Source organism: Bufo gargarizans, chromosome 4, assembly GCF_014858855.1.
Source record: "Bufo gargarizans isolate SCDJY-AF-19 chromosome 4, ASM1485885v1, whole genome shotgun sequence".
Taxonomy (NCBI): domain Eukaryota; kingdom Metazoa; phylum Chordata; class Amphibia; order Anura; family Bufonidae; genus Bufo; species Bufo gargarizans.
Window position 1 is genome coordinate 38,287,251 of NC_058083.1, and position 13,286 is coordinate 38,300,536.

A 13,286-nucleotide genomic window follows, 5' to 3' on the forward strand; every position below is an offset into this window, starting at 1 on the left:
GGGACCAGCAACTATCTCTACAATGGGATACCCAAAGTGGACAGAGAACAGCTGTTTATGTGCTGCTGCCCTCTATTCATGTTTATGAAAATAGCTGAGTTCTGGTTCAGCTGTCTCCGGAAGTGCTATAGAAGTGAATAGAGTGGTGGCCGCGTTTGCACAGTGCACTCTCCATTCATTTCTATACGACTTCCATAAATAGCTGTGCACACTCAACTGGCTATTTTCACAACTTCCATAGAAATTAATGAATAGCATTAAGAATTCCTCATTCATGTAGACTCACCACAAAAGAAAGGACATGTTCTACATAGTGTTGATTGAGCACCAAAGTGCTTGTGTGCTCGAGTAGAACACTTTGCGATGCTCAGGTGTTCTACCGGGCACCCAAGCACAATAGAAGAACCTGAGCATTAAACCAGGCACCCCCTGCTCTGAAGAGGGGAGGGTGTCTGGACTCTAGTTCAGCTTAGGAGTCCCTACTCTGACTCCATATATAGCTATATTCATCTATGGAGTCAGTTCTTGGGAACACGCCAGTGTATTTAAATCTAATTTCTGAAAAGCTTCTGCCAGGATTTGAACTCCCAACACTCTACATTAGAGGCAAGATCCTTTTCCACTCAGCTATAATGCAGAATGTTAACTGTGTCAGACAAACCTCATAGACGTTTCTAATGTAGGGAGTATTCTTATTTAGCAGAAGCCTTATTTTATATTTCTGTGCAGGTTAACATGCAACTCTATAGTGTAGTGGTTAACGTTCTTCCCTCTAATGTACAAGGTTGGACGTTTGAGTCCTGGCGGAAGTATATATATATATATATATATATATATATATATAAAATGTGTGTTTATAGCCATAATATATTATTATATATTTATAATTTATTACAATATATGTAAATGCATTATAGCTAAAAACATCAGTAGTAGTTTCCCACATATTATGCATTCATATATATCAGAAGTATGATTTTTGTCTATGTGTATATATATATATATATATATATATATATATATATATTAGTAATTACACATTTATTTTGTGCCATACATTTTTTTACAATTACTAAAAAATATATAAAATATTTAAATTTAATCTCTATTTCTGAAATGTTTCAGCCAGCATAGGCAAGGCCCTTATCCACTTAGCTATAAAGCTGAATGCTAAACTGTGTAAAAAAAAACTCATAGTAGTTTCTGATGTAGTGAGTATTCCTATTCAGCAGAAGACTTATTGTAGTGGTTAACATCCTTGCCTCTATTGTCCATGGTTGGGAGTTTGAATTCTGTCAGAAACATTTCACAAATGGAGATTATATTTAAAAAAAATGTTACTAATTGTAAAAAATGTATGGCACAAATAAATGTGTAATTACTAAAATAAATATATATATTCATACATCTAATATATATAAATGAATAATATGTGGGAAACTACTACTGATGTTTTTAGCCATAATATAGTTTAGCATTTAGCTTTGTAGCTGAGTAGATAAGGTCCTTGCCTTTAATTTATAAGAGGTTGGGAGTTCAAATCCTGGCAGAAACTTTTCAGAAATAGATGCTAAATTACATTTAAATGCACTGACTCAAGCACATGCAGTGTTCGGCCGAACTCCGTGATATGCTGAGCATAGCGATGCTTGAGTCGAACTGGTGTTCAACCAAGCATGCTTGATCAACACTAGTCCTATACTTCACCAGGACATGCAGACCACAGACCCTTTCAAGTCAATAGTTTCGTGGTGTGAACACGTTTTCTGGATCTGCAGTTTGCAGACAGCAAAACACTCACAGTCATGTGTATGAGGACTTATTTTCATCTTTTCAATCTTGTTTGCACAGTTGTCAAAAAAGTATGGCACAGTCTTCAGCATCCAGATAGGCTTGTCAAAGATAGTTGTCTTATGTGGTTACGATACCATCAAAGATGCCCTGATCAACCATGGAGATAAGTTTGTGGACAGGCCTAAATCAAACTTGTTTTCTACAACCACCAAGGATCATGGTAAGTACAAACCTGTTCACCTTACCTTTTCTTAGATTTAGTTAAGGACTTTAATGTCTCAAGAAACAATTTCAATACAATATTGCAGCATGTCAAAAAAAAACTTGACAGGCTGCAGCTCACATTGCAGCCACTGAGAGGTGACACAGACAAAAGCAACTTTTCTCCAGTTTGAATTCCGGTAGGCTGTTCTGGCAGAAAACAGCCTACCAGAATTCTCCAGATCCGGCACTGCCGGATGCAGCTGGAATATCCCCCAGCCCCATTCAGTATAACGAGATCCAGATGGAGGTCCGTATGGATTCCGATAGACAATTGTCAGCTTGTTTGCCGTAACAGCCATGTCGGAGTTTCACACTGGAGGTGTGAAAGTAGCCTTATATAGTATAGACATCCCATGACACAGTGCTACAAAGTCATATATAAAAAAAAAAAAAAAAAAAAAGCTGGTTATCTCATATCGCATAGCTGGGGATACATTTTAGCAAAGCTAAAAACAGACACATCTGTAGTTTGGCTACTGATAGTCATTTGGCAGCAAATGGGCTCTATATGTAAACTTTTGGCAACTTTTCAGTTTCCATTTTTTTTTTTTATTTGGGACAATCAATTCCCTCAGTACCTACTTACAATATATACATATAACTTAGTAGGAAGTACTAGTTGCAAAGTAAGTGTTATTATCAGCTAAAGGATATGTATATTCTCTAAGCTGCAGTCTGTATGGTGCTGGCTAGACAGGGGGCTGCAGAAGCTAAACGATCTCATGGTCTTAATACTTAGCCCTCATAAGTAGAGATGGACTGACTTTGCAGAGGGAATATTCCCTGGTCACAGTCCCCAGAATAGTCATGGATTGATTGCAGTAGTGCTGATAACACCTGTCCAAGGTAGTCAGGAATGTAGCCAATGTTCATCACAAGGAAAATATGAAATGGGAGTGTAGTCAGGATCAAAATGAAGGGTAAGAACAACAGGTACCAGGTAAAAAATCTCAAGGGTGAGAGAAAAACAATATCTGGAAAAAGAGCTGTGATTTGGATCATGGTCAGTTAAGATCAGGAATCAGGATCAGAAGCAACAGGAATGTGCAAAGAGTATAAAACCAAATCAGCAGGCAAGGCAAGGAGTCTGGTTGCCTTTTGTATAGGCCTTGAGGTCTTAGGCCGTCTTTAGTTGCCGATTACCTTAGCTACCCATCACCAAGTATCCAGGCCAGGATAGCCAACTGGGCAGAGTAGGAGAGCCATGACCAGATCAAGCAAGGTGGAAGACAGGAGCTGGAGCAGCAGAGGATGAGGCATCCAGTTGCCTAGCAACCTGATGCGGTCATTGGCAGGGTCTATTCTCAGTCTCGCTCAGTACCTTTAATTCATTGTGTGACACAAAGTTTGGCTTCAATGGAAAAAGTCACCCAGATTTATGGCCAACCACATCTCACTTCTGAATACAGATTTATCTTTGAAGGGTTTGGGTGACAACTTATGTTACAGCTGTAGAAATGGCCTTGCTTATTAAGAAAAGTAACAAAACTTTGTTTTAATTAGGTGTCATCCTGGCTAATGGGGAAAACTGGAAAGTGATGAGAAGATTCACACTCTCAACCTTGCGAGATTATGGGATGGGGAAGAAGACTATAGAAGAAAAAATTATTGACGAGGCTGAGTCTCTAGTACATAAATTCAGAAGCTATAAAGGTGAATATTAATGAGTTTCTTAAAGGGTGTTTAATCACACTCATATGCTGCTTTTGGCATGTTGTTGGAGTGCAAAGAAGGCAGTCCGGAACCCAAGAAGCCAGAACCAAGCAGTTGGGGGCAGGAAAGTATAATTCCCTTCACGTATCCTGATGGAAGGGGATTTTAAAAAGAAGATAAATCATGGACAACCCTTATAAAGAGTAAACACAAAGCTTGTACCTCAGAGTGTCACGGCTGAGGATGGGGGAAACCCTCAGCCGTGCGATGCCAGATGCTGTAGTGGCTACTCAGCCATGAGAACAGGATAGGGAGCAGGTCACCTCCTACAGCATCCCTACCCTGACCCTAACTCCTAACCTGCATGGGCCGACCTTTAAGGTAGGAGGACCCATGCGCAGGAACCTCGGAGCCCTGTCTTACCCTCCGCAGATCCCTGAGATAGGAGCTGGGTAAGACGACCTACTCCTCCTTGGCACGGAGGAGCAGGAGTCTCAATGGCCAAGCTGTTGGGAAAAGGGGGACATAAACAGCCTAACGGGAATGGCAGGCGAACACCAAGTTCCACCAACCTGCCACAGCCTTGCTGACTGGATCCCTGAGCAGACAGGAATCCAGAACCGTGAGCTGCACCAAAACATAGGAAGGTCCCAACAGAACAACATACAACATCACACACATAAAGACATCAACAACACGACAATACTTTTATGACCACAGGGGTGGCTCTCACTGGCAGGTCATATGCACAGGAGGCTGCTCCAGCCAAGCTTGACTGAAGCAACCTACTGAGCCATGCCAAACACTCAGGCTATATAGGCCAAGAAGCCACACCCCACAGTCAGACACACCCAGTGACATCACACACACACTGGGAAGGGAGTTAACCCTTCCAGCACCACAGAAGGGAAACTCACATAAAGGGGAAGTGTCCAACAGTAGCAAGACACTGTGGTTGTTGTCGCTGGCAACGACATGGGTGGCAACCGTGTCCTGGGAGATAGCCCGGAGGCCGGGACACTGCCACCACATGTACAGACAGCCAGACGTTGCCACGGGCAACCACAGTGCAGGAAGAGTGTCAGTGCACACCACACATACTACACAGAGTGCACACAGACATACAACACAGTGAACACAACACACAGACACCTAACATAGAGGTTGCTAGGTGCAACCGCATGCACAGCAGGAAAGCTGCCACAAGACTAGAGTTGTCAGCGGCAACCACAGGTGAGGCAAATACCACTGCCCTCACCTGTGATTGACAACAAAACCAAACCGCTGACCAACGCATGCGGTTGAAGAGTCACGGTCATAGCCATGGCCGTGACACAGAGTGAGTGATTACCAGCAAGAATTGTACCTCTCAAGAGTGAAATAAAATACTTGTGTGTTTTTTAATCAGAAGCTGTGTTGCAATATTCCTTGCCCAGCTATTACTTCTGCTTGCTGACCTTCTGTTCTCTGCAGATTAGTCACATGGAAACATATGAAAAAGTTATTTTTAAGGTAGAAATGCTATAGATTTTTTTTTATTACTTTTGTTATTAAAATGATTTGCCAGATTACCTCCATTTTAAGCAACAATAATGTCTTATTAAATGTTCTCAATGAATCAGTCAACAATAATAGTTGTAGTTGACGCACAAGTGTTACGGACAGTGGGTGTGGACCCCCTGTGCCAACTAAACAATTTGGCTTTGAGCTATACCTAAAGGTATTATCCTGCTACACCCCTGTTTTTCACCCTTTAACTCCTCTATGATAATCTGGTATTTGCTGCAAAGGAGCCACCAGGCCATTACGTCTTGGACTAGTCCTGGTGCTTTTGGCTGCTGACGACTACTAATGGTCTCATGCTTAGGGGCTACAAAAGAAGTATGCAACATTCAAGTAACCACACAGTACACTACAAATAGATTAATGTGTACCCAGTGAGTTACTCATCAAACAAATAGTACCTATAGAACTTGGTGGACAAAAACTGAGTCCACCTGTCTATATCTTATAGAACTTGGCTTCCGTATTCCTGTGTTTAAAGATCCATCTTTTGTAGGGTAGTGTCTTTTTTATTAAAGACTATGGGCAGTACCTGGTGACCAACTTCCTAGCCGGGTATTAAGCTTCATTAACAAATGCTCCATCAATGTAATAGGGAATAGCTCAGGGTCGACAAAAAGAAGACAAACCTTTGGGTAGTCAGCCATGTTATCATATAAGAATTTATTGATTTGCTCCAAAAAGCCCTTCACAAGGAGACAGGACCACATTTAGTGATAGTAAGAACCTGATGTCTCATTGCACTTACAGTAGGACATATGTCAAGAAACTAAAGCCTAAATTTGTAATATCTTCGAGTAGGTCTGATAACCCCTTTAAGTTAACTTCTCATGAATGTTTCAGAGAAAGGTTTCTGTGTACTAGAAAACTCCCTAAATGATGTGAGGTCATCACTGATGAAACATCAAAAGAATGGATTTTCCACTGTATAGATACAGCCAATGGAATTTTGTAAAAATATATTTTTTTCTATTTCTAGGAAAACCTTTTAATAACCTGAAAAATTTAAATTCTGCTGTAGCCAATATAATTGTGGCCATACTGCTCAGTCAGAGATTTGATTATGAGGATCCGACCATACTAAAGCTTGTGGACTTAATTAATGAAAATATAAGACTGTTTGGGAGTCCTCTGGTCAGGGTAAGTTACAGTCTGATCTATCAAAATGAAGTGCTAAATAATCTTGGTTTAATCTGTTTTCCTCTTAAGTACTGTATACAGCTGCTATGTTGAGCTACGGTATGTGTCCTTGTTTAACCTGAACCTGCAACTATACTCCCTTTTATATTCCCTATTTGTGTGGGTTATCCGTTGTTTTCAGAAGCGTAGCAGAGAGAATGGAGTAACACTTGACTGCAGGATCAGACTACACACAGGGCTTATTTGTAGTCTGTAACCATGGAGACTCACTGAAAAGTAGCTTTATTTTTGATTAATCGGAACAAAAAACTGTTAACAATAGTCTAATTATCCTTGTATAACCTGATGCATGTGTTAAGCTAGTAACTTAGTGATTTTAGTTTTAATGGCCCTCCACACCATACACTGGTTAGAAGGAGTCTTGTATTCCTTTAATATTGTGTTTCATTATTCATTTTATATTAGATTTTAAGCTACAAAGGTTGCGAAAGGAAAATTTAAATATATTTCTTCTTTTTGTACTTTATGTACTCCCACTCAGGAGCATAGCTATAGTGAAAGCAGGGGAAGCAGCTATGGGATCCCCCCAGGAGGAGGACTAAAAGATTTTTATGTCAGGGCCCCTCAACAGTATTATAAAATAACATTATATACTGTTAATTGACATTAAATATAGTATATATGTGTAGAAAACAAACAAAGCGGCTGCTTGGCCTGGTCTGGGAGACTGATCTTGAATAGCTACATGAGTGGGTCTTGCCCCGGAGGAGGGGGTTCCCAAGAAGTTACTGGGGGAGGAGGCCCAGTCTGTTCTAGTTACGTCACCGCTGCCACTACCATTCTCTTGATCCTGGAAAGCCAAAAGAGGATTCTGATTTAGCTGCACTTACAAATGTCTAAAAGACTTCTAGAAAAAGGGGACATCGTCCACACTCCTTGATGAGCTGGCTAATCTCCTGGGTGGTACACAAATACCCTCTCCCTGTTCCTGTGCCTCCCCATTTGTGAGAAAAGGACACATAGAGGTTACAGTAGTATCTACATTTCTGGTCTGCAAATAGTGTCACCTCCTGTGTATAAGCTCAGACCTATAAATTATCCTAATCTGTTTGGGGTCTATATAAAGTCTGGTCTTGGGGTCTGTATATGAGAAGGGCTAGGGTATGGTCTGAGGGTTTCTATTGGTTTAGGAAGATTCGGAGAATCTATATTTACACTGAGCAAAAATATCAACGCACCACTTTCGCTTTTGCTCCCATTTTGCATGATCTGAACTCAAAGATCTGAAACATTTTCTACATACACAAAAGACCCATTACTCTCAAATATTGTTCACAAATCTGTCTAAATCTGTGATAGTGAGCACTTCTTCTTTGCCGAGATAATCCATCCCACCTCACAGGTGTGGCATATCAAGGTGCTGATTAGACAGCATGAATATTGCACAGGTGTGCCTTAGACTGCCCACAATTAAAGACCACTCTGAAATGTGCATTTTGAGGAACGGAACAGCTGACCCCTAATAGAACAGTCCTATCCTTGTCCGTAATGCGGACAATGATAGGACATGTTCAGTTATTTTTTTATGGAAAGGACATACGGAAAGCAAACAGAGTGACTTCCATTTTTTTTGCGGACCCATTGAAATAAATGGTTCCACATACATTTCGCAAAAAAAATGGAACAGACACATAAACAAAATATGTTTGTGTGCATGAGTCCGTATTTTGTAATTTCAAATGTTATAGGTTGGTGGCATGTCCTATATAAATGGGTGGTGCATAAAGCTCAAAAATTTCCCGTAGTTTCCTTTCAGATGTTCAAAGTAGGCTGCTTGTTTAAAAATTATTTTATAGCTCCCTATGCTTCTCACTAATATGGCACCAATATAATTAGGAGGTTACATGATCTGTTTTGTATCTTTATTTTTATCGATTTTTTTAAAATGATTTATTAAATATTAATTTTTATTTATTTTGTCAATGTGTTTTTTTTTTTTATTATCTTAAAGCTGGTAAACAGTTTTCCGCTGTTGATACGCTTGCTGCCAGGAGCTCACAAGAAAATTTTTGCCAACTTTAGAGAGTTTCATGGGTTTTTAGAGACAACATTTACTAAACATAGGAAAGAACTGGATGTGAATGACCAGCGCAATCTAATCGATGCCTTCCTTGTCAAGCAGAAAGAGGTATTTCTATTTTATCAGTTATGACCAACTATGGATAAAAAAAAACAAAAAAACAATAATGTACAATTTTTTTTTAAAGAGATCTCTATCTATGTATAGGGCTCCAACATTTCTATGTTGACTACAGAAGAGTTAAAGTGGGTATTCTATGTTTATTATAGGGGAGATTTAGTATGAAGTTTCATCAGCTGCAATACATTTTGGCTGCACAACTGGTAAACTAAGAAAGAGATTCAGGCAAAAAATAAATGGCCCAATAAACCTTGATTCTCGCTTAAACCCTTGATGTTCCAGTGACACAACACAATGGAATTAGATATTTTAACATTTATTCCAGCTTCTGTAGCCACAAAAGAATCTTGAGCTAGTCTTTGAAAATCCCGAATATAGTAATAAAAATTGTAGTGATGTGTACAGGATAAGTGCTTGAAGGTGTCTCAGCTGGGTGGGATAAATAAAATCCAGAAAGCTGCAGGAGTTTCAGCAAAGTGTAGTTTGTGGAGACAAGTTTGTTTACAGTTTGTTTTGGGCTGGATTACATTTGAACTGGTGGATGGGTTAAGAATTGGGATCTGCCATTTCACACCCTTCCAGTATGTTTTTTTGTCTTTTACCTGAGGGGATCGCAGGTGAAGCCTGCTGTAATCAGATTGGCATAAGTCAGCTCTCAGGGAATCAGTCAGAGACAGAGAGTGAGTTGGACCTGCAGAGGCTCTGAGTGGTCTCAGCCAAGAGGGCTGAGGGGCCACGAGGCTATGTAGAAGCCTGACATTTGGGGGATCCAGCGATGCCTGTGGAGCGAGGGTCACACGGCCAGAGTCAGGAGGACTAATGGGCCATAATCCCCCAAAAATGTACTAGTGTTGTCAGTGTGTGAACTGTGCTATGTAGGTGAGTCAGGAAGACACTCTATATGTATTAGATAGAGACTAGCTGGACAAGTGTTTATTATCTTGTGTGGATGCCACTAGTGATGAGCGGGAGGTGCCATATTCGATTTTGCGATATTTCGCGAATATTCGAATGAATATTCGTGTTATATTCATCGAAATCGAATATTCGTAATTTTCCCAATTATCGCGAATAATATGCGATTTATTTTTCGCATATTGCGTTTATTTATCTTGATAGTATAAGGCAACGTCCCTATGCTAATTGACTATGGCTAGGCTAATATGTGTATTTTACGAAATTTCGTGATATTGCTCTAACTTCGTCTCTTAGAATATTACGAATATTCTAAAAGACGAAGTTAGAGCAATATTACGAAATTTCGTAAAATACACATATAGATTGTAATTTAGCTAATATAGTGCTATAATCCCTTTTTTTTGCCTCTTCTGAACTTAAGTTTTGTAAAATATGTACACTATTAAAAAATATTACTATAGCAGTATATTAGCTTAAATACAATCTATGTGTATTTTACGAAATTTCGTAATATTGCTCTAACTTCGTCTTTTAGAATATTCGTAATATTCTCAATGACGAAGTTAGAGCAATATTAAGAACATTTGCAAAAGCCGAAATTGCGATGCGAGTAATATAACACGAAATAATCGCATGAAGATTTCAACTTAGCACTGCTATATTCCATATACTAGCCTAATATGGAATATAGCTGTGCTAAGTTAGCACTGCTATATTCCATATTAGGCTAGAATATGGAATATAGCAGTGCTAAGTTGAAATCTTCATGCGATTATTTCGTGTTATATTACTCGCATCGCAATTTCGGCTTTTGCAAATGTTCTTAATATTGCTCTAACTTCGTCATTGAGAATATTACGAATATTCTAATAGACGAAGTTAGAGCAATATTACGAAATTTCGTAAAATACACATAGATTGTATTTAAGCTAATATACTGCTATAGTAATATTTTTTAATAGTGTACATATTTTACAAAACTTAAATTCAGAAGAGGCAAAAAAAAATTAGAGGAAAAAAAGGGATTATAGCACTATATTAGCTAAATTACAATCTATATGTGTATTTTACGAAATTTCGTAATATTGCTCTAACTTCGTCTTTTAGAATATTCGTAATATTGCTCTAACTTCGTCTTTCAGAATATTACGAATATTCTAAAAGACGAAGTTAGAGCAATATTAAGAACATTTGCAAAAGTCTAAATTGCGATGCGAGTAATATAACACGAAATAATCGCATGAAGATTTCAACTTAGCACTGCTATATTCCATATTCTAGCCTAATATGGAATATAGCAGTGCTAACTTAGCACAGCTATATTCCATATTAGGCTAGAATATGGAATATAGCAGTGCTAAATTGAAATCTTCATGCGATTATTTCGTGTTATATTACTTGCATCGCAATTTCGACTATTGCGAAATTTCGTAAAATACACATATAGATTAGATTGTAATTTAGCTAATATGGAATATAGCAGTAAGTTGAAAACGCCACTGACTGGAGCAGCCAGGAAGCCAGGAATCCAAAGGACAGGTAAGAACAACTTTAGGGAAGAGGGAAAGAAAAAAATATAATAATAAAAAAAAAAAAAAGAATATTCGATTTCGCAAATATATAGAACGATATTCTAAATATTTGCGAAATTTTGAAATTGCGATATTCGAGAAAAAAATTTGCAATTAGAATATTCGCGCTCAACACTAGATGCCACACGTGTTTAGATGAAGCTGCGACTTCATTACCTGTATTGGCTGAAGTGTCCTAAATAAATCACAAGTTTGGACCTTAAATTTGGTGTCTGGTGAAGAAGTCTGTGAGCGTGAGCCCCTGAAGTAAAGTGATCCCTTACAAAATGATGATGCATGATGATATATCCTATTTTTATGTAAAGGGAAACCTGGAATCAGCTCAGTTTTACCACAATGAGAACCTGATTGCTCTGGTGGCAGATCTTTTTGTTGCTGGAATGGAGACCACGTCAACCACATTGAGATGGGGTCTTCTGCTCATGATGAAATATCCAGAAATTCAACGTAAGATAATAATTATTCACTAGTCATCATGCCCCAATCACTAGAATGGGGTCCCCTGTTCGACATTCGAATGAAGTGGCAGACACATATGTGTCCAATGATGCATTGAATTTATGGGGCTGCTGGAGATACAAGATATGGGGCAGATGAAGATATGGGGCAAGTGGTCAGCTATCTCCAACAGTCCAGTAGAGTTGAATAGAGAAAAGTACATTCATGCATGTCTGATGTAACATTGAGATAGGAAAATGGGTACCCGTTCTAGTGAATAAGAGGGCCACAACGATCACACCCCTAATATTCTAACACTTATTTTCCATGCTGTGGATAGGGGTAAGTTGTTGTTATGGAGAAACCTCTTGAAGGCCCACACCTTATATATGCTATCATCTTTTTTGCATTTCTTAATTGTGCATACAGTATATAGGAAGTCTTCATGTGTCCAGGGTCTATAGGAGGTGCAGAGGTTGCAGTTGCTACCGGGCCCAGGAGCCTGAGAGGGCCCAAAGAACCTTGTTCCGCATAAGAAGACACTGGTATTTTGTGAAGTGCATACTGGTCAAGATACACCTCTGGCTAGAAGGAAGGGGTTAGGTCAAGAATTTGGCATGGTGGAGTGCCATTTCAATTTATGCCTCAGGCAGCATGAAGGCTATGTTCTTCCCTGTCCCTGGCCACTAAGCACTGAGGGAAGGGGGGCCCAAGCTGAACTCTTGCACTAGGGCCCATGAGCCTTTATCAATGCCCCTGCATGTGTATTCTTTGTCATTGATTACCTGACATATCTCTTCTCTGATAGAAAAAGTCCAAAACGAAATTGAAAAAGTGATTGGATCAGCTCATCCTCAGGTAGAACATAGGAAACAAATGCCGTATACAGATGCCGTCATTCATGAAATTCAGAGGTTTGGTGACATTGTACCTGCAAACGTCCCTCATGTAGCTTCTCAAGATGTAACATTTAGAGGGTATTTTATACCAAAGGTAAGAATTGGATTTGCATGTGATGTTTCAAACTGATGTTTGAAATGATGACCATTGTGTTCATTAATACATGAGGAAAACAAAGTACACCTTTTTTGAATTTTATGGTTTTATATATCAGGACATATTAAAAGAAAAACATTTATTGGTAAATGGAAGATGAAGAACATCACACAATATAGTCAAATGATTAATTATTTATTTAATAAAAACGAGGCTTAAATGTTGAATTTGTGTGTGAAAAATTAAGTACACTGCTTCCATAGGAATTAAGAGGGTAAGTAGTAGCCAGGCGCTGTTAATCAAATTCCCTTGATTAACTGATCATCATCAAGTGTGAACACCTCTGGAAAAACAGAAGTTTTGGCAGTTTGCTGGTCTGGAGCATTCGATCATTTGTCTGTGAAGGGTTATAAATAGGGATGAGTGAACCCGGACTGTATAGTTCGGGTTCGTACCGAATTTTGGGGTGTCCGTGACACGGACCCGAACCCGGACATTTTCGTAAAAGTCCGGGTTCGGGTTCGGTGTTCGTCGCTTTCTTGGCGCTTTTGTGACGCTTTCTTGGCGCTTTTTGAAAGGCTGCAAAGCAGCCAATCAACAAGCGTCATACTACTTGCCCCAAGAGGCCGTCACAGCCATGCCTACTATTGGCATGGCTGTGATTGGCCAGAGCACCATGTGACCCAGCCTCTATTTAAGCTGGAGTCACATAGCACCGCCCGTCACTC

General features: G+C 39.3%; 1 protein-coding gene across 2 annotated transcripts in view; it reads left to right on the forward strand.

The window, feature by feature from the left end:
* Positions 1–13,286, forward strand: part of LOC122935965 (cytochrome P450 2K1-like) — a 37,729-nt gene that overhangs the window by 6,506 nt on the left and 17,937 nt on the right. For both annotated transcript variants that reach the window (XM_044291933.1, XM_044291935.1), the window contains exons 3-8: positions 1,852–2,014; positions 3,562–3,711; positions 6,254–6,414; positions 8,426–8,602; positions 11,430–11,571; positions 12,371–12,555. In XM_044291933.1, the coding sequence (XP_044147868.1) occupies positions 1,852–2,014; positions 3,562–3,711; positions 6,254–6,414; positions 8,426–8,602; positions 11,430–11,571; positions 12,371–12,555 (978 nt within the window). The remainder of the gene's footprint in view (positions 1–1,851; positions 2,015–3,561; positions 3,712–6,253; positions 6,415–8,425; positions 8,603–11,429; positions 11,572–12,370; positions 12,556–13,286) is intronic.